The sequence below is a fragment of the Phaeoacremonium minimum genome, assembly GCF_000392275.1.
Source record: "Phaeoacremonium minimum UCRPA7 unplaced genomic scaffold PA7_03_scaffold_160, whole genome shotgun sequence".
NCBI lineage: Eukaryota > Fungi > Ascomycota > Sordariomycetes > Togniniales > Togniniaceae > Phaeoacremonium > Phaeoacremonium minimum.
The window spans coordinates 303,423-322,653 of NW_006921067.1; the positions used below are offsets into that span (position 1 = coordinate 303,423).

At 53.7% G+C, this 19,231-nt stretch overlaps 7 protein-coding genes across 7 annotated transcripts; 4 read left to right on the plus strand and 3 right to left on the minus strand.

The window, feature by feature from the left end:
• Positions 1–56: 56 nt before the first annotated feature.
• UCRPA7_2451 (putative nop14-like family protein) lies at positions 57–2,856 on the minus strand (the record flags this gene model as incomplete). The annotated part of the gene is made up of 2 exons (XM_007914935.1): positions 57–2,501; positions 2,557–2,856. The coding sequence occupies 2 exons, from the start codon at positions 2,854–2,856 to the stop codon at positions 57–59; spliced, it is 2,745 nt and encodes a 914-aa protein (XP_007913126.1).
• Positions 2,857–3,214: 358 nt separating this feature from the next.
• UCRPA7_2452 (putative cytoskeleton-associated protein) lies at positions 3,215–4,057 on the plus strand (the record flags this gene model as incomplete). Its single annotated transcript, XM_007915007.1, has 3 exons — positions 3,215–3,500; positions 3,556–3,957; positions 4,029–4,057. The coding sequence occupies 3 exons, from the start codon at positions 3,215–3,217 to the stop codon at positions 4,055–4,057; spliced, it is 717 nt and encodes a 238-aa protein (XP_007913198.1).
• A 2,385-nt stretch (positions 4,058–6,442) lies between these two features.
• Positions 6,443–6,904, plus strand: UCRPA7_2453 (putative cap-gly domain-containing protein; the record flags this gene model as incomplete). The annotated part of the gene is made up of 1 exon (XM_007915020.1): positions 6,443–6,904. One exon carries the CDS (start codon positions 6,443–6,445, stop codon positions 6,902–6,904), a length of 462 nt encoding a protein of 153 aa, XP_007913211.1.
• A 644-nt stretch (positions 6,905–7,548) lies between these two features.
• Positions 7,549–9,018, plus strand: UCRPA7_2454 (putative cap-gly domain-containing protein; the record flags this gene model as incomplete). The annotated part of the gene is made up of 1 exon (XM_007914995.1): positions 7,549–9,018. The coding sequence occupies one exon, from the start codon at positions 7,549–7,551 to the stop codon at positions 9,016–9,018; it is 1,470 nt and encodes a 489-aa protein (XP_007913186.1).
• A 975-nt stretch (positions 9,019–9,993) lies between these two features.
• UCRPA7_2455 (putative serine threonine protein) lies at positions 9,994–11,406 on the plus strand (the record flags this gene model as incomplete). Its single annotated transcript, XM_007914947.1, has 3 exons — positions 9,994–10,113; positions 10,197–10,773; positions 10,847–11,406. The coding sequence occupies 3 exons, from the start codon at positions 9,994–9,996 to the stop codon at positions 11,404–11,406; spliced, it is 1,257 nt and encodes a 418-aa protein (XP_007913138.1).
• Positions 11,407–11,689: 283 nt separating this feature from the next.
• Positions 11,690–15,034, minus strand: UCRPA7_2456 (putative glycoside hydrolase family 38 protein; the record flags this gene model as incomplete). Its single annotated transcript, XM_007914999.1, has 3 exons — positions 11,690–13,027; positions 13,085–14,822; positions 14,883–15,034. The coding sequence occupies 3 exons, from the start codon at positions 15,032–15,034 to the stop codon at positions 11,690–11,692; spliced, it is 3,228 nt and encodes a 1,075-aa protein (XP_007913190.1).
• A 1,775-nt stretch (positions 15,035–16,809) lies between these two features.
• UCRPA7_2457 (hypothetical protein) lies at positions 16,810–17,754 on the minus strand (the record flags this gene model as incomplete). Its single annotated transcript, XM_007915004.1, has 1 exon — positions 16,810–17,754. One exon carries the CDS (start codon positions 17,752–17,754, stop codon positions 16,810–16,812), a length of 945 nt encoding a protein of 314 aa, XP_007913195.1.
• Positions 17,755–19,231: the final 1,477 nt, after the last annotated feature.

The window sequence follows — 19,231 nt, forward strand, 5'->3', positions numbered from 1 at the left end:
GGGAGTTGCTAGATGACCATTCGGCAACAACTCCTACCTTCAATACACGAATCTCTCTACCGGTTTTTTCTTGCTCTCTTCCTAGCCTGCTTTTCACGATCATAGGCATTTGACTCGCGTCCTTCCTCGCCTTGGATCTCTGCCACAAGCCTCTTATACTTCTTCTCATACGCCGCGTCCTTCTCCTTCTTCAGCTTCAACTTCTCACGAGCCATGAAGTTGGCATCCTTCCTCAACTCTCTCATGGCTCCCTTACGTTCCTTCTTATGCTCCGCCTTGAGCTTGGCTAATTCCGCGCGCTCACGATCTGGGTCGTAGTGCTTGTTCGGGTCGAAGGAGTCCTCGAACTTAGGTATGTATGTCTTGATAGCCAAAGGTTTATGATGGTGAAGCTCTAAAGGCCGCCGTGATAGCTGAGCGATCTTGAGCATTCGCTCTAACAGAACCGTCGATCGCTCAGTGTCTTGTATCAAACTTTCTGGAAGATGATTCCTACAGGGTTTGGACACGAGGTGTTTCAGCGTCTTCAATGCAGGTTCGAAAGTCTCGTAGAATGCAGGCTTGCCCGTCCATGTCTCAGCAGCCGCTGTGATGATCGATATGTTTGTGCCAAGAATAGCCACCTTGGTAGCATTCGCCGCGACGCTCGTCAAGTCATCACTGACAACACTGCAATCACTGCATTCTAGTTTGCGCAATGACATCTGCTTTGCCTCAGTCGTCCGCATGCCACTGATGGGGACATGAACAGGGAAGAAGCCTAAGCTCTCTGGACTCTTCGGCGCCAGAGCAGATAGAGTATTCAGAGTGAAGTTCATAACCTCTGGTACGAAACGTTTTGATAGTTGCTGGTATTGCAGAGCCAAGATTGATAGATATGTGCCCGTAGCGTAATCTCCTAGGCCTCGTGGAACCTTTTGCCCCAGGTAACGGCCCATTGAGAGCATGGCCGGCGTAACGACCTGGTGAAAGTGATCGGAGGTTGGAAAGATGCTACCAATCGCTGTCAAAGCAAAGAGGTCTCCGAGATCTGGTGTTAGAGGCCGAAGCCGGCCAAGCTCCTCGAGCTGTGACCGGAACTCTTTAGCAATCTCGATAGGGAACATCTTAGCCAGTGAATGGACATGACGAATGACGGTCTCGATGATTGGATATTTATCGGCATCTTCCAATGAGCCGAGATAGGATATATGTTTTGTTAGCGCTCGGGAGAAGTCTGCAAGTTTCTCTTTGTTGTGGCTGTCGAGCTTTGGGTGATACAAAGCTCGAACCCGTTGAATTACTGTTGGGAGTTTGGAAAGTGGTATATCTTTCGTAAGGTCAAGAAGCTCGCTGTGGCTTCGTGGGCAAGGAAATGTGAAGGGCAGGCCGTCTTCTCCAGAGAAACCACTCGTTTTCTGACCCTCCGTGCTGAAAACAGTATCCTTGAGTTCACCATCGAGCAAAAGGCCTTTCGTGAACTCGTCTTCTTCATCCTCCTCTGCATTCTCTTCGCTTTCAACATCGGACACATCTTCGTCCGAGTCCAGATCAGACTGGCTTGCGACCAAATCATCATCTATAATGAAATCATCCTCATCGTCGAAGCCTAGCTCAGCTGCAGTAGCTTTCATCTTGATGCCCTTTCCAAGACCAAAGTCGTCTGCTTCCCCCGTGAAGTCTGGGGTTTCGGCGGCTTCATCGGACACGTCACTGTGACTCTCTTCGCCTTCATCTTCGTCAGAATCACTGACGTCTTCTCCACGCATGCGTCTTAGTCGCTTATCTTCAAGCTCCCTAAGTCGCTTCGACTCCTCTTCAGCTATCTCTTCGTCGGTCTTAGTCCTCTCTGTGGGTTTCGCTCGTCGATCAGCAGCCAATAGCTTGACTCGGAGATCGTAATCCTTCTCGAATGCATCTCTATCCACACCAGCAATGACCGCGGCTTTTCCGGCTCCGTTGCTTTTAGGATCATCACGATTACCCCTCTTGCTCCCCATGAGTAGAGCATGTATGTTGGGAAGTTCCTTGTCAAGCTCCATCCTTATTTCCTCATCGTCCTCTTTGGCTACTTGACGTTCATATTTATGTAATTTGGACTTCGCAATGACTTCTTCCATGACCTCCTTCTTGCTCTTCTTCCTTTCCGGCATATCATCATCGCCTTGTTCTTCTTCGTCCATTGCAAGCTGCTCTCGAAGTCTCTTTAGCTTCTTGCGAGCATCATCAGACGCTTCCGAGCCCTCGTCAGAGCGCATGTCTTCCTCGTCGTAATCATCTCTGAGCTCCGGAGCATCCAGCAGCGACAGCGACCTGCCCATGTGAGTAAGATCTTCGGACGGACCGTCGTCTTCGAGGTCAAATATTGAGTGCTTCTTGTGACTGCGCTGTTTCTCGCGCGCAAATCGCTCTGCCATCATCGCCTCTGGGGTCATCGTGGGATCACCCTCGCCAAATCGTCGATCTAGGATACCGCCGACCTTGTTCCTCCGTTGCATTTCAACAAGGAGTGTTTGGCGGCGCTGTAGAGAAACTAATTAGTGAATGGCCCTGCTGTCCGTCAAGCCTGCGACTGACCTTTTCCTCGCCAATGGCCTTGGCAACTCCCGGCCGGCCATGGATTCCCTTCGCAACACTCGCTGTATCCGGACGGTTGCTCGTTACTGCAAACTTCGGGCCTCTCGCATTCGTCTTGAACTGGAAGGGGTTGAATTGCTCCCGAATGTTCTCCAGCGCCTCGCTCCGTTGTAGTCTCTTCTCGTTCTTTGCTCGCTCGTCCTGCGCATTCTTCTTTTTTTGCTTCTTTGACTGCTGGGGCCCAATAATTCCTTGCTCTCGCAGCGAGGCTTTGAGTCTCTTCAGCTGTGAGGAAGGCATGGCGAGGAGTCGTCAAAGTTGGCCAGCAGCATGTAAGTCGCAGAATGTGGATGGAGTGGAAGAAAGTGATTTTTTATCTGCTTATCGCTTCACTGTCCCGCTGAAAATTTAGCGGTGGCGTGTGGCAGAAATTGATATCTAGCGAGCATGGAGCAAGGTGACTAATGGAAGCTACACCAACCTTGCTTCTGACACGGCATTGATAAATCAAGGTTTCGCAATGAGCGCACGGTATTGAACATAAATAAGAAATATGCCTCTTTTGGCTGCCTTGCGGTATGGCTTACAGGTTGGCATCCGAGATGATCGGGCTATACTGTTCGGATTCGGTGTCGGCGCCCTAGGTCTCGTCTCTGTTATGCGAATGGTGCTGTCAGTATGGCGAGATGATTCCGAGATCAAGATCCCGCAGCCAAAAACTCAGTACATCACTCAGGATACCGAGGACTCGCTCAAGCTGGGGACTCTAGACACGCTTCTCGGCCACTACAATTACGCGATACGGGAGACGGCCGCGAAAATTGTCAGCGATCGGGCCGTTAATGATGGGTCGACAATCGACACGCTGCTCTGGGGAGTCACGCGCGAGGACTATAACGAGCGCATGAGGAGCTTGCGCACACTTGCGCTTATAACAGATCACCGTATGTCTTGTCAAATAATAGACAAACAAGCCAACGACTAACACACGGGTCGCAGAGAGTCTACCGTTGCTTCACACGGACAAAGCATACTCCGCCTTCGTCAGATCGCTTGAGCTCTGCCTCAAGGATGTACAACAAGAGAAACTCAACGACAAATACTTCGACGAGTACTATCTCCGTGACATGGCTGAGAAGCTATGTCTAATGTTCGTCATCCAACTGATCAACAAATACGGTCCGGACAAGCTCATCAGGGCCAAATTCATCGAGAAGTGGCTAGCCAAGCAAAATTGGGGAGAGACACTGGAGGAAAGACAGCGCAATTTTGTCCAATACATGCAATACAGACAGAACAGGATCACGGAGATCTTCCACAGGCTCCAGGAATCACGCCGAGGACAGGCGGCGCTGATCAGGTCCAAGCTTATACCAAAGGATAGCGCCGACATTTTAGATGGTAACGATGCCATGCGGGGATTTAGCCTTGTGCTTTCTATTCAATCGGCTAACGATGCAGACGAAGAACAGGAAGTGATCCCGGTCGAACGCTTGCCTAGGGTGATAGAGCAAAGCGCGGAGGAACAGCAACTTCGACATCGACATCGGGAGGCGATGGTATTCAACGATGGATCGCGGCCACTTGGACGGGCTGACATTATTGAGCGAGAACATAATTCGCCGACGTGAACCCCTGGACTGGACAGAGTATCGTCAACTACCGCTGCGCAACGCTTTGGATGACCACGAAGGTGCTTAGGTCAGGATGTCTTTCTGCATCTCGCGAACGTTTTCACGCATTAATGCCAGCCATTGCCGTTCCGCAAGACAGACCGCATCGACACTTTAGTGAGCTCTAATTGCTGACCTACACGGGTATGTCACTAGCATCAGAGTGAGCCAATCTGCTGGCTCTGCAGGGGCTGAGATCCGCAGAATTGGGACAGACTATAGCAAGAGCAGCCCCCAGAGGGTGGACGAAACAGGGGCCATCTCCTGAGATTGGGACGCTATCACACCGCCAGGATTCTCGGTTGGTTGCGATAGCGACCTACGCCGCCAGTGTACAAGTGTAAAAGCAGCATATGACCCCTAAGAAGGATCGGCAATCACAGCCGAATCGAGCCATTAGTGTGCTCTCTAGATATGCCCGATAGGTACAGTAGATTGGACCTATCAGTAGTGAAGCAGCACGGCACCAAAAGACTGCAGAGATAATTCATACGGCTCGCAATTTGAGTATCTGGCTGAGCCTTGCCACAAAGAACTTACTTGGTATCATAGTGACTTTTCATCTGCGTAACTAGGTACACTGCGGTGAAGAAATAGCGGTCAAACTATGGCCGGGTTTATGGTTCTTTGGACATTGATGTTTGAGCTCTGAGCTCGGACGCTGCAGCGCACTGGAAGCGGATCTCACGATACGTCTGACAGGTGCTCTAACGGAAGAGATGGAGCCCGTGGGGAAAGCATGCAGGCGCTACATAGCGCTACGCGGAACGGCGCCCCTGGCTAGTAAAGCTGTAAATTGTCCACCCTCCATCCTTCTCTCCGTCTGCAGGTACGCATATCCCTGAACAGTAGCGACGAAGCTTTGTCAACGGAAGATCTCAGAGACAAATGCAACCATGCAATTACCGGGGAAGCAGACAAGTCGCCCATCTCTTGCTGAGAGCATCGAGCCGCTGTAACAGGTAGCATCGGCTCGGAGACAGAGGGCTCGTTGGGCAGGCAGTTGGGCAGCATGTTACACGTCATTTGGCAGCTGAAGAGCTTCTGGTCTTTGTCAACTGGCGTCTCGTGTTTACGATGTTTCCTTTTCATGTGAAGTAGATTGCAGGTGTTCTGGCCGCCCCCAAACCGTGGGCTGGTAGATGCTGCGATCTAGATGTCAGCCGTGACAGCATTCCTCTCGCTGAGACATGGGCCAATGGAGAAACGCTGCAGAGAGGCGATTTGCAGGATGGACGATACGGTGCAGTAACTTTATATTGACGGCCTGCCAATCTCTGCAGAAGCTCTTATTATGTTGACATGCTCCTGAAAGGCGGTTCGTCCGTGAAGACGTCAGATCAGGAGCAAGCGAATGCAAGCCTCTGCCAGGCGGTCCAATTATCTGCACAGCCCGCAGCGACACGTAGTAAAGGTGCAGTCGGCAACGACAGCAGTAGCAAGGTTTAACAACGTATTGAACGGCCAGTTCGCGTTCTTGTTGCTGGCGTCGGTGACTGACGGGGCTGACCCCTTTAAGCCGCCGCTTTTTGAAATTCAACTGTGCAGGGAGCCCTGGGAAGAGACGAAAAAAGAGTCCCTGGTCCGCCCCGACTCTCTTCCAAATAACGTTAATAATACCAGCAGTCTCTTTTCTTCCCCTTCTTCGATCCAAATCTTACCTTGGGAATTGCTCAATCTTTTCAATCGTGCCAATCTCCTCTGCAAACGTCACTTCGCTTGCTGGCCCCTGCGAGCCCTATACCTTTACTGCCCAACAACACTCGAGCCGTGCCCTGCTCTGACGGTATCCTAATTTTAAAGCAAAGCACAGCACAGGCTGGGAGCCACCCTCCCTAATCTGATGCCCGGTGCACGTTGTGCTTGTTGTGCCTGGAGTTGGTGGTCGCAACCTACCTGTTGTGTCTCGGTACAATAGGTACAGTACAGACAGTACATACAGCATCTTTATCTGCATCTGCGCCTGTATCTGTATCTGTGCCTGACAGCCTCAATTGGTCGCGCATTGCCCTGGTTCCCGGACCGTTCATGCTGCCTTGAGGTCTGGTCTCGGGCGCCTGCGCTTGCTAATACCATAACGTTACCGTGTACCTGGGCTGGCATTGCGGTACGGTCCCGTCTTGTCCGACCTGACCTAAGGTGAGAAGGGGTGCTGGCCTCCTATTCGGTGGTGGGGTCTTAGAATAAAGTATCGACTAGCTCACCCTTCAACCATGGCTACTACTCTTACCACAACAAACAATATACGACCTCTTCGCACCACCAACCGCAAACCCTCCCAAATCGGCGGGATCAAGACTGCATCGAGTCCTAATCTAAACCAGCTCTACTCGGCTCAGTCGCGGCTTGTTCCCCCGTCGCTTGCGCGCAAGGGTTCCTTCGCCGCGCTCACCAGCAACTCTCTTGCGTCGATTCCAGATGACACAAGCGGCTACGTCGACACTGTCTTGAACGAGACGTCCACAGGCGGCAAGATGGCGCCTGGCCCTCTCACGCCGGGCAAGGCTGGGGCGGCCGACGAGATCCAGATCGGCGACAACGTCGATGTTCCCGGCGGCTGGGGTGTGGTGCGCTTCGTAGGCTCCGTGCAAGGGCGAAAAGGCGTATTTGCCGGCGTTGAGCTTGCGCAAGAGTTCGCGTCGCGCGGCAAGAACAACGGCGATGTCGATGGGTGAGTCCATTATGATTACAATACGCGCCTTCGACACGGTTCTAACGCGTTTGTCCTTGTAGCATCTCGTATTTCACTACCACGGTCCCGGGAGCTGGCATCTTCCTTCCTCTCTCCAAAGCAGTCCGACGTGACTCGCCGCCCACATCTGCAAGCTCGTTTCCGCTCACGCCCACAACCGCACCAGCTCCCGGGTTGAAGGTCGGAAACCAGAACTCAATCAACTACACGCCGCCCACGCCATCGCTACCCAAGTTCAGCCAATCCGTTGGTCCTGGACGCGCACCCAGTCCGATCGGGAAGAAACCTAGGACTTCGCTTCCTCGGCCTGACTCGCCGGTGCGAAGGCTCCAGATGACCCCGGGGCCACGGCCTTCAATCGCAACTCCGGCCCCCAAAAATCCTCCTCGATATGGGAGTCCCACATCAAATAAGTTTTCACAGAGTGTCCGAGCGACGCCCGGCGATCCAAGTAAGAGAGGTCTCGCACGGCCGTCAAAGACGAGCATTCCGCCCCGGAGCGCCTCCGCGTTGGGACAACTCGGCCAGTCGTCATCAGGCTTTACGGACGATGAGACAACGCCGGTAGGCGTCAGTCGGACGAAAGCGAATGGCAGCATCGGCTCAGTCTCTTCTCTCAATCTGAAAATGCGTCCCGGCTCCAGGGCAGCGGGAGCTAACGAGGAGGAGGTCGAGCGTCTGCGCACTCAACTCGAGGACCGCGACCGGCAACTGAAAGAACAGGCTGCTACGTTGGCAGAAATGGAAAGCAGCTTGGCCGAGGTACAAGATCTGATGGAGCATGCCGATGCGCCGAGGTTTCGAAGAGGTAGCATTGACGATAAGGATGCTGTCCAGCTCCGCGCGCTGCTCAGAGAGAAGAACGAGAAGATTGCCATGCTCACGGCCGAGTTTGACGCCCACAGAGCCGATTTTAGAAGCACTATTGATACCCTAGAAATGGCCAGCACAGAAACAGAGCGGGTATATGAGAAACGGATAGAAGAGCTTATGCAAGAGGTTCATGACCTTCAAGAACGGACTACGGATGTCGACGCTGTTGCATCTCAACTCAAGCAATTAGAAGAACTTGTACAAGAGCTTGAAGAAGGTCTAGAAGACGCTAGACGAGGAGAGGCTGAAGCTCGCGGCGAGGTTGAGTTCTTAAGAGGTGAAGTCGAGAGAACGAGATCAGAGCTACGGCGCGAACGTGAGAAGGCATCTGCAGCAATGAACGGAGGTCACGGAGGCATGAACGGCGACGCAACATCTAACTCCAAGGAATTGGAGCAAAAGGAGGATGAGATCAGGGGTCTCAAGGCTATCATCCACTCTTTGAGTCGAGACTCCGTACCGGCAGATGTGGACCGTCCTGGCCTGCCACAACGCACGAGCTCCTTCCAGTCGCACCGACATAAGGAGTCACTTGACGCACATATGGCAAAAGACAAGCTAGAGCGGGAAGTTTCGGACTTGCGAGCTCTTCTTGAGAACAAGAACAGCCGTGAGGAAGACCTAGAGCGCGAGATCGAGATGCTCCGTAGGGGGAGCGCTACGACTCATCGCGGCAGTGCCATGACGATTGGCAGTGCAAATCAACGGTCATCATTCCGTGATTCACGGGGCACAGTTATCCTAGCTCGAGACTTCGAGCCTGGCTCACCTGAAGCTCGCAAGACTCACACTCGCGGCCCAACACTGGATACCATGCCTGAAAGTGATGCGTTCTCTTCAGCTACGGAAACTAGCACCCTCTGGTGCGAGATCTGCGAGACATCGGGGCATGATATCCTCACTTGCACAAACATGTTCGGTCCTCAGACCGAGCAGACCACTACCAACGGCGACTCGAAGACTGGCAAGGATGTGGTACGCGAAGGCTTGAAGGGACTGACACCGAACACAGGTCAGGAGGAGTTTAAACCTGCTCCGCTGTCGCCTATCAAGACCAAGGCGCCTACTAGCGTCCCGCCCACTATCAACATCTTGCCAAATCCGATGGAATCAGGACCGGTCGCCGGCAAGGAGAGCGGCGTCATTGATGCTGGCAAGTGGTGCGCTCTGTGTGAACGAGATGGCCATGATAGCGTCGACTGTCCATTTGAGGATGCCTTCTAAACGACTACGGACTTGCTACTGATATTTTAATACATGACGGGATGCGGGATGAGGGACGACTGTTGGCAAGGAAAGGGGTAAAGAACCACGGGAGACGAAGTTGTCCATGAACGGACGTGACGAGATCGTCCGTCCCTCTCTAGTTTTCTAATACTTGTAACAACAGGCTCGTTGTACACCACTGCACGCACAAAAAGGGTCCCGGGGGAAGACATGGCATTTTATAGCGATGATACCACATACTTACATCACATTTAGCTTCCAGATGCGAAGGACGGGGCTTCTTCAGGATTGCCGGGAGCAATGTTTGACTAATTTGTTGCCCATGCTCTTTGGGAGTTTCGGCCCAATTGAGATACCTCGCCGTTGTAGCTCATTTTATGATTTTAATATATTACAACCCCAATTTGACCTGCCTTTCGAGTGTTTTGCTCGTCAATCTAGCTCAGGGGAATGGCGGGCATTAAGATATCACTCGAACTGGTCGGTATCTGAATCACCACGCTTCTGCCAGATAGTCTCTATTTAAGCCTCGTGGACGGCAGCCAATTTTAGCAATGGACCCCTGCAGCATGTGGTGGGCTAGTTGGAGCATTATGTGGCGCAAGCGGCCCGCCAGTCGCAATTGGCTCCAGCGTCTTACAAGACACCCCGACATCAGTCCCTACAGTACGCGACGCTCAAGATCCAACTCTTGACCACTTTCCCCGAACTTCGAACATACACAACTCGACATCACGACGATCTGACCCTGCGTTTTCTCTTCAATCAATTCGATACCCCGAGACGTCTCTGCGCAACCCACGAGTGCCGAATCGCGTGTTCCGTCGTTCACCACGACGTATCTCTTGGCTGGGTCCTACCAAGCTCTGACAGAAACACCAAGCCTCAGCTGACGAAGCTGGAAGCTGGAAGCAAAGAACTCAGCATTGACGACGACATCTGCCCGCTGATCTTGCGGCGCCATCAGCCATCATGGCCCAGGTTCTTCTCGATTTATTCTACAGCTTGGGTAACTGCCTCAATTGCTTCCCTGGCTCGCCGACGTTGAAGATCAACAGCCGGAGCTTCAAGATCCTGCGGTTACTAGGCGAGGTGAGTCTGTCCCGGGGATCGGCCGATTTGGCCTAGCTATCCGGACGATGTGCTGACGGCTCCTTTTTTCCCCACTCGCACAGGGCGGCTTCTCCTACGTCTACCTCGTGCAGGACACCAGCACGTCGGAGCTGTTTGCGCTCAAGAAGATCCGATGCCCGTTCGGCGCCGAGTCGGTGGCGCAGGCCATGAAGGAGGTCGACGCCTACAAGCTGTTCGGGCGCACGCCCGGCATCATCCACAGCGTCGACTACAGCATCGCCAGCGAGCGCAACGACCCCTCGAGCAAGACCGTCTACGTGCTGCTGCCGTACTACCGCCGCGGCAACCTGCAGGACCTGATCAACGCCAACCTCGTCAACCACACCCGCTTCCCCGAGAAGCACCTCATGCAGCTGTTCCTCGGCGTGTGCAAGGGCCTGCGGAACATGCACCAGTACAGGGGAGGCGGCGCGGCCGGGGGAGGGGAGAGGATGGAGATGCGGGTCAACGGCGTCGATGAGAATGTCGCAATTACGAAGGGCAGCGGGAAGAGGGCGGTTCAGGCGGCCGCTACAGATGAAGAGGACGAGACGGAGCAGCAGCGGCCATTGATGAGTGAAGAGGAGGGTGTACCAGAGGGCCAAGTCCGGAGCTATGCCCACCGGGATATCAAGCCCGGTAAGTCACGGCCACAGCGCATGCCTATGCCGACCGGACAGATCCCAAGCAGCTAACAACCATTCCATTGCAGGAAACATCATGATAGACGACAACGGCAGCACACCTATCCTCATGGACCTCGGCAGCATCGCCTCGTCGCCGTTGCCCATCACGTCGCGGTCCCTGGCCATCGCCACGCAGGACACGGCCGCCGAGCACAGCACGATGCCGTACCGCGCGCCCGAGCTCTTCGACGTCAAGACCGGCGCCGTCATCGACACCAAGGTCGACATCTGGTCGCTCGGCTGCACCCTGTACGCCTGCCTCGTCGGCAAGTCGCCGTTCGAGATGCGCAGCGACGAGACCGGCGGCTCCCTCAGCATCTGCGTGCTCGGCGGCGACTGGCGCTTCCCGGACGAGGGCCCCGGCGCCAAGAAGGGCAAGGCGAAGCGGACGGGCACGGGGCTGAGCGAGTCCGCCGCGGCGGCGGCGGCGGCGAGCCCCGGCGCGGACGACACGAGCATCAGCGAGCCCATCCGGGAGGTCGTGCGGAGGTGTCTCAAGGTCGAGCCCAGCGAGCGGCCGGATATTGACGAGCTGATTGACATTGTCGAGAAGGTGTTGGATGAGCTGCCCGATGATTCCCCTTGAATGAGAGTGATGGCTGTATGCATGTTCCTGTATTATATCTTTCGTACCAGCGTGGGAAAACATGACTTCGGAATGGACCTTGTATTCTGGCGACGGCACACCTTGCCATCTCAGAGACCTTAGGATATATCCTAGCATTATCACTGTTCGAATTTACTCAAAGCGAACGAAACATTGTCAACAATTTTGGATGTTTGCATATTTAACCATAACTCCAAAAGACGCTATTATACTATACAATCCCTCCTTCGCTATAACGCTGCCTGCATGTCCTCATATAACTCTACAACTGCAGGCGATAAGTTGCTACCTCGAAAGGCTTAAGCACGATATCAAATTTCCCATCTTCGTACTCAACCTCCTCGCCATCATCCTCCAGCAGGTTGACTTTGGAGACCTTCTTGACATTCCATGTCGTCTCGATGGTGCCGCGGCCGCGACCACCCAAGCTCTCGTAGACTCGCACAATGACGCTCTGGCCCTTCCTCTTGGGAAGTTCGCCACGGCTGACGTCCTCATCGTCCTCGCCACGCTTGACGGTGTCGAGAATGAGAGCGGTATCACCAGTCAGCTTTAGGGGAGTGCTTGTGGCCAGAGCGGAGCTCTTGGGCTTTGAGAGCAGCTTGAGCGGATTGTTGAACTCGAAGGCCTTGCGGACCGTGGTGGGCCCCAGAGCGCCTTCGTGAGGCAGAATGGCCCAGCGGATATGGTGCTTACCCATGTCTGCGTGACCGTCAGGAGCCTTGGGGGCACGGAGCAGAGACAAGCGCATCAAGTTGCCGCAGGTCGCAAAGCCATATTTGCTGTCATTCAAGATAGACACGCCGTACCCATTCTCGGAAAGATCCGCGAACTTGTGGCAGCACACCTCAAATTTGGCCATATCCCACGTTGTGTTGTAGTGAGTCGGTCTCTTGACAATACCGTACTGGGTTTCATACGATGCCTCAGTGTTTCTAACATCAACTGGGAACTCGACCTTCAAGAACTTCATAGTCTCGTGCCAGTCCACGTCGGCGGACACCTCGACGAACGACTGCTGGCCCTTAACCGCAGCCGACAAGCTAATGGTGGATTCAATACTACTTTCGTCGGAAATCTTGATGTGTGTCTTGACGCTGACTCGGTGCGACTTGTCCTCTGATATTGTGGAAGTTCCGCAGGGCAACTCCTTTCTGGTGTCCAGATGGAAAACCTCAACGTCCCAGGCCTGCCAGTACAGTGGCTTATCATCAAAGATGACGAACTGATTCGCCTTGCCGCCCTCGGCAATGACCTCGCGATCAACCTGGCGGTCATAAAGAGAAGTGATGCATCCGTTGTCCACCTGAACCCGTAGTTGCTCATTCTCCAAAACGAAGACACCTTTCGAGACCTCTTTGATGGAGACTGACTTCTCAGACTCTGATGTCTTAAAAGTTCGAAGGTCCACTAGAGGACCCTGGCCGCAGGCCACAGCAGCTTCGGTCTCAGAGATCTCGACCAACTCCTTACGATGCCAAGGAAGCGTATTGAGAGCCACGCCGTCTCCGACGCGAGTCGCAGCAACCTCAGATACACCAAGGGTATCATAGAGTTCCTTTAAGAGACGCTTTCCGGTCTTAAAGACCTCTGCATAGATCTATCGAGATACATCAATTAGTAGGACGTTCCCAAGAGACGGTAAATGGCATCATACCTCGTCTGAATCATCATAACACATCTCAATAGAGCTTCCAGGCAGACAATCGTGAAACTGACACAGTAGAACAGATTCCCACATGTCATCTAACTCCTTTTTTGGATACTTGTACGATGTGTCCTTTACAGAAGCAATGGTGGCAAGCAGCTCGATGTCTCGGAGCATGACCTCAGACTGACGGTTATTTCGCTTGTTGTTGGCTTGAGTCGTATAAGTGCCTCGGTGAAGCTCGAAGTACAGCTCACCGTACCAAGTGACAAGTTTGTCAGCCTTAAGCTCGAGCTTGTCAAAGAAGTCGTCCACGGAGTTGCCCATGTGGATCCTTGGCAACAAGCCAACCTTGTCACTGATACCTCGGCAACGGCGCAATTTCTCGATATGCTGCCAGGTTGGGCCACCACCGCCATCTCCCTTGCCAAACACAAGCAAAGAGGTATGGTCTTGATCCATAGACTTATGCTGAGACAAACTCCTCTTCACATCTCCAAAGTGCGCCTCAGCTGTGTACGTCTCTGCGGGAGGCATATGACAAATGACCTGGCTTCCATCCAAGGCGATCCAATTGAAAGTGGTATGGGGGAACTTATTGATATTGTTCCAGCTGAGTTTCTGGGTTAGGAATCGGTTCATGCCAGCCAATCGGCACAGTTGTGGCAGCTGACTAGAGTATCCAAAAGTGTCAGGAAGCCAAAACGTCTGACAGCGTTGTCCAAAATGACTCTCGAAGAACCTCTGGCCGTATAGGAACTGACGGACGAGCGATTCTCCGCTGGGCATATTTGTGTCATGTTCTACCCAACTGCCACCGATAGGATGAAACTGTCCTCCCTTGACCTTGGACTTAACCCGGTCAAAAACAGTAGGATATCCATCACGCAGCCACTTGTACTGTTGTGCCTGGGAACAGGCAAAGTTCAGCTCGGGATACTGCTCCATGAGGTTGCACTGGTTCGTCCAGGAACGTGCAACCTTGCGCCTGGTCTCCGCAAAAGGCCACAGCCAGCAGCTGTCAATGTGGCAGTGGCCAATGCCGTAGACAATCGGCTCCTTGTCTGTGTCGTATACCTTTGACGAGTCGACATCTGGGCCAAGGTATTCCTGGGCAATCTTGCGGCATTCTCTCACTGAGTCCTTGTCACCGAGTACGAAGGTATTAATGATTCTGGTGCAAACGTCGAGGGCCTTGTGTCGCTCCCACGAGTTGTCAGGAAACTCTCTAGCAGCATCGCCAATGATCCACGTATCGATCCAAAGCTGGCGAGCAGGCTCGAAGACGGCGACGATCTTAGCGACAGAAAGAGCAAAGCGCTTGTTTGGGTCAGGTGGCTGAATGGAGTCACCACCAGGCGCATTGCCAAACATGCCGTTGCAGGCCATCTCAACGTAGAACGTGTGTTCCTTGCCATCGCGGTAGGAGTTGGGTAAGACCCACTCGACTCTTTCACCGCGGCCGGTGAGACCTTGTAATGGATGGCCCTCTTCGGACCAGATCAAACCTTCATTGTTTGCGTCCCAGTGAAACTCGAGTACCTCCTTATCTTGAAGCTCTTCAGGTACAGTGAGCACCACCTTGAACCAATGGGTGGACCAGGACGGGCCGTAGACGCTTCCAACGCGGGTTGGCTTGAACTCATGGGAGGTTGCCTCCTCAAAGGTGGGACGAGATAGATCGGGGGCGGACCACACCGATATCTTGACGGCGGGCTCCCCGGAGGCTTCGCCCTCCACGAGCATTCTGCAAGAAAGGCATTAGAGACGGAATGTTAAATCGGCGGTGGTAAGTGTTCCAACTTACGCAACGAGGTTCTGGTGTTCATATTGTCCTTTGCCGTAGAATTGGCCAATCTTGTCTCTGTAGATGTTCTCTATCCACTTCCCCACGGGCTTGGGAGCCCGGACGGGGTAGGAGGTCTTCTGCTTAGGCAGAGCGGCACGTTCGCCTCCCATGATTGCTGCGCTGTGATTGTTGCGAAGGAAGCCCGTTCTCTGCGGGACGGCCGGCCGAACGTGAGCAGAGGGTGATGAGGTTTGTGCAACGAAGGTGAAGCAGGCGTGAGGTTTCTAGCAGCTCCGAGTGCCGGGGATGAGGTGCGGTCTTCGTAGCGGTTTCATCAACCTACGTAGGTATAGGTGGTGTGTAAGAGGTGGCTGGAGTTAACGGTAACGTAACGGGCGGGGAGGCTGCGGATGGAAACCAACAAAATGATGCAAGTAACGAATGAACAATCAACTTAGTAGATGCCCCAAACCAGCCATTGGCTCATTGAGCTGACGATGAGAGTGCATGGGAAGTGAAGAGAAGAAGAGAGGGAGGAGACGATCAGCTTAAAGCTGTGGGAGCTCTACCCGGTAAGTAAGTACACAGTAAGGTAAGGTCAGGTACGTCAACAGGAACGAGGAGGGCCCCACTCCACTACATGACTACCTATCATACACCCAGTCGGTCAGTGTCAGATAGGAGGGGTTGTCGCTGCTCTGTTACAGCACAGCATACACTACCATACCTCAAGTACCTACCATACCTGTACTTTCCTCCTGCCGATACCCGTCTAAGTCTTAGCTCGAACCGTCACCTGTCCCGCCGACGACTGGCCGCGCTGTGCTGCACTGCAGGAGCGGCGGGAGCCCAACTTATGCGGGGTCGTGAGGGGCCTCTAATCGGTGTGTGGTGTGTGCCCCGGCGGGTGTGTGATCAACTGCCCAGCCACTGGGACCGCAGATCCAGTTCCCGATTGTCATAAGCCTGCTTGCGGAAGGTCGCTGGATTGTTAGTGCCCCGGCTAACTAAACTTAGAGTCGCATAAGACCGCACTCAAATGGAAGGTGAGGACTAGAACTATATAAGTCAACCTCAAGGCAGAGAGGCTCAATGTCCTCTGTGTGTTAATTGCAGGGCTGTTGAGACAATCGTGGAAATTCAATATGATGGGCTGCTTTAATGCTGTGTTACTGCCCACATCAATGATAGTAGAGACTTGTAGGGACAGACAGCCACGCGAGAACGACGATGGGGAGCACAACGGTGGATAGATGATCATAAATGTAGGTGAACATGGGTATGCAGGGGGACACAAGGCGTCATCAATACAACCTCGCTGTTCAGAGCCGGGATTCTGCCTACCATTCAATAATTCCGATATTGTGGTCATCGGATCGACTCGACATCTCGAATAAACCAGACATTGCGCCGACTCTATTCCAACCTTATAGCGCTAGAGCAGGTTTGAGATAAGTCTCTCTTTGAGATAAGTCTCTCAAAATGAGCGCATTTCCAAGTATATCAATGCCGATAGTCATCAACGAAAGAGGCAGCAACGGCGATCGTTACTCATAGATACGATGTTGAAAATCTAAGTCAAAATAACTTGGGATCACCTGGTCTAGAAGCGCGGCTATGAAGCCGCCAGCCAGGAACGACCTAAAGCCTCCGGGGGGAGCAATCAATTTGCATATTGAGCGGAATGCGATTTGTCGGGAGGAGAATCATTTATTTAGAATGGAAAACCGTCCATTCCTCTACTATGGAAGAGGTATCTTTGAGGTAAATTAGCAGACATCATCATGCAAACCCCGATCCCAGCCCAGTCCAGCTCAGCCTTGAAACGCCCTGTAAGGTAAAGTGAAGTGCCTATATGTACACACACAAACTCATTCCCAAGTCATATATCATGCCCGCATCAAGTGTGTGTTCTGTGTCGCAGTAACGCCGGAACGATGCCCAATCAACCGGAACTGGATGTCCGGGTGCGCTTGCGGCTGCCGCCCCCGGTGCCGTGCTGGACCAACTCCGAGCCGATGTCGTCGCCGTCTTCCATATCTTCGTCTTCATAATCATCCGCATCATCGTCCTCTTCCTCGTCGTCGTCATCATCCTCGATGTCTTCCTCCTCGAGCTCAATGTCCTCGGGCTCTTCCTCCTCCTCGCTCTCGCTGTCGCTCTCGTCGAAGGAGAGGGCGCCCATCAGAGGGACGTCAATCTTGCAGAGCTGCCTCTTGATGAGGTTGTCTGCCACGTTGAACAGCTTGGTGTCCTTGTCCGGGAGCACCTCCTTGTCGATATCGAACGAGGCCTCTCCGTCGTCGGCGAACATCTCCCTGACCGGGTTATTCGGCGACAGCGCGCCCTCGGGGACGTTCAGGACCCATCTCCGCACAGACTCGCCCTTGGTGACCCTGTTCCGGGACACCCTCTCGGACAGGCCCTTGCGGAAGTGGCGCTTCTGCCTCCTCCGCCGGCGGTTGATGCGGTCTCGGATGTACCAGGCGACCACGAGCATCGCCGCCTGCATCATCTCCTGGCACTTTTGCCGGTGCATGTTCGCCCAGGCCTGGCATCTCTGCTGCTGGAAGTTGGCCACGGCCTGGCACCGCTGCTGGTAGTAGGACGCGATCCGTGACACCATGGCGACGTACTTTGGGTCGAGGGCTGCTGCCGTCGGGTCCGTCGCCTTCTGTGCGTCTTTGGCGGCGGGTACTGCCGCTGCTGCCGCCGATGATAGGGTTGCCTGTGCCTGTAGCTTTGCTTCCATGCTCCCGTATACGCCCTGCACAAACGACTTGAGGTTCTGGGGAGACGGAGGGCCTTCAGGCTTGATGAAGGTTTGGTGGTCCGGTGGAGGTGTGACCGGGACGTGAGGGTTTAGGGGTAGCGGCATCGATGTGGCCATGTCCCCTTTTTGTTGTTGTGAGTTTGTAATGTGAGATGGGGTGATACTAGGAACTGCTCCACCACACTCTTGGTATATGTGTATGTGTATCTGATATGCAAGTACCTAACTGACGAGAGGCAGCTTGCCTGTTCGGATATTGGGATGGACCACTCCGTAGGTAGTAGGAGAGGATGAGGAAACGGAGCACTGCGAGCAATACGACGTGTGTATACAGGAGGGAGAACAGACTGTGTTCCCCGCGAAGGGGTGGGGGATAGGAGAGGCGAGATGATTTATACCGACCGGCCTGGTTGTCACTTTGAGCAAGAAAAGGGCCGCCCGTGGTGCGCTTGCAGGCCAACGGAACAGACCAGACCAGCCAGGCCAGAGCAGACCAGAACGGCTCAGCTCAGCGGAGTGCCTACCTAAAGGTGGTCGCCCTCGTACGTACAGAGGGGCCATAAGCACCGGATTTCCGGTATCAAGGTTAGATTTGATGGGTTCATGGGTCCATCTGGAGGAGAGAGCTAAAGGCGCAGACAGGCGCGGACAGGCTGGCCCGGCGGGGGCGTCTTTCGATTCTTTGGAGCAGACGGCGCGGGCAGGATGACGGCGCTGGGAGAAATGGTACGAGGCGTGGTGGCAGAGGCGGCCGTATCGGTCGATGCCGACAGCGTGTTTCGCTGTAGGGGCCAGGGCGGGCAAATGACAGCCACCGGCGGGCCAGCGTCCCTTAGACACATCGGGCCACTATTGGGTCATTCTGGCCTCGCCAATTCCCTCGCTGGCAAACCCCCTGCTGGCACTCAACTCTCAACTCTCGACTCTATCTCGCCTTTTGTCTCCTCCTCCGCTCTCCGTCTACCTACCGCACAGGGAGAGAGAGAGAGAGAAGAAGAAGAGAGGGAGAACTCAAACAGCCTTTCCTCAGACTGGGCTAGACCAGGACCAGGAATGTGCGAGATCTGGCAGCAAGGCCAATCTTGCACCACCCGGCGCGGGCACGGCAGCGGTCCCCCGCGTGAAGGAGGCTTTTCCTGGGATGGATGGATGGCTGGCTACAGGGACATACACACATAGACACATGCATACATTATACATGCCATGCTGTACCAGTATCTCCATATCTACCATGCGATTACTACTGTGTATCCCACGGTTCCTGGCACCCGATCTACGTCCATCATGTCGATCCCCGCGGCAGGGCGTTTGTTTCTGGCAGCGGGCCCTTGTTTGTCGTCGCCGTGGTCAATTTGGAATTTGATCAAATGTGGCTCGATTTGGAGTTGCGACATTCTCATCTCCAGACTGCCTACACATGGTAGCCACTCTTCTTCAAGTCTACCATACAATGGGCCATATCTCAAATTACCAAAACTTATGCACAATGCGACATCACCCGAGGCCAGCAATATCTCGAACGTTGTGCTTGTGTGTGTTGTATAGACAAGCACATCATATTCCAACACTGTGCAGTTGACATGGAAGGCGAGTT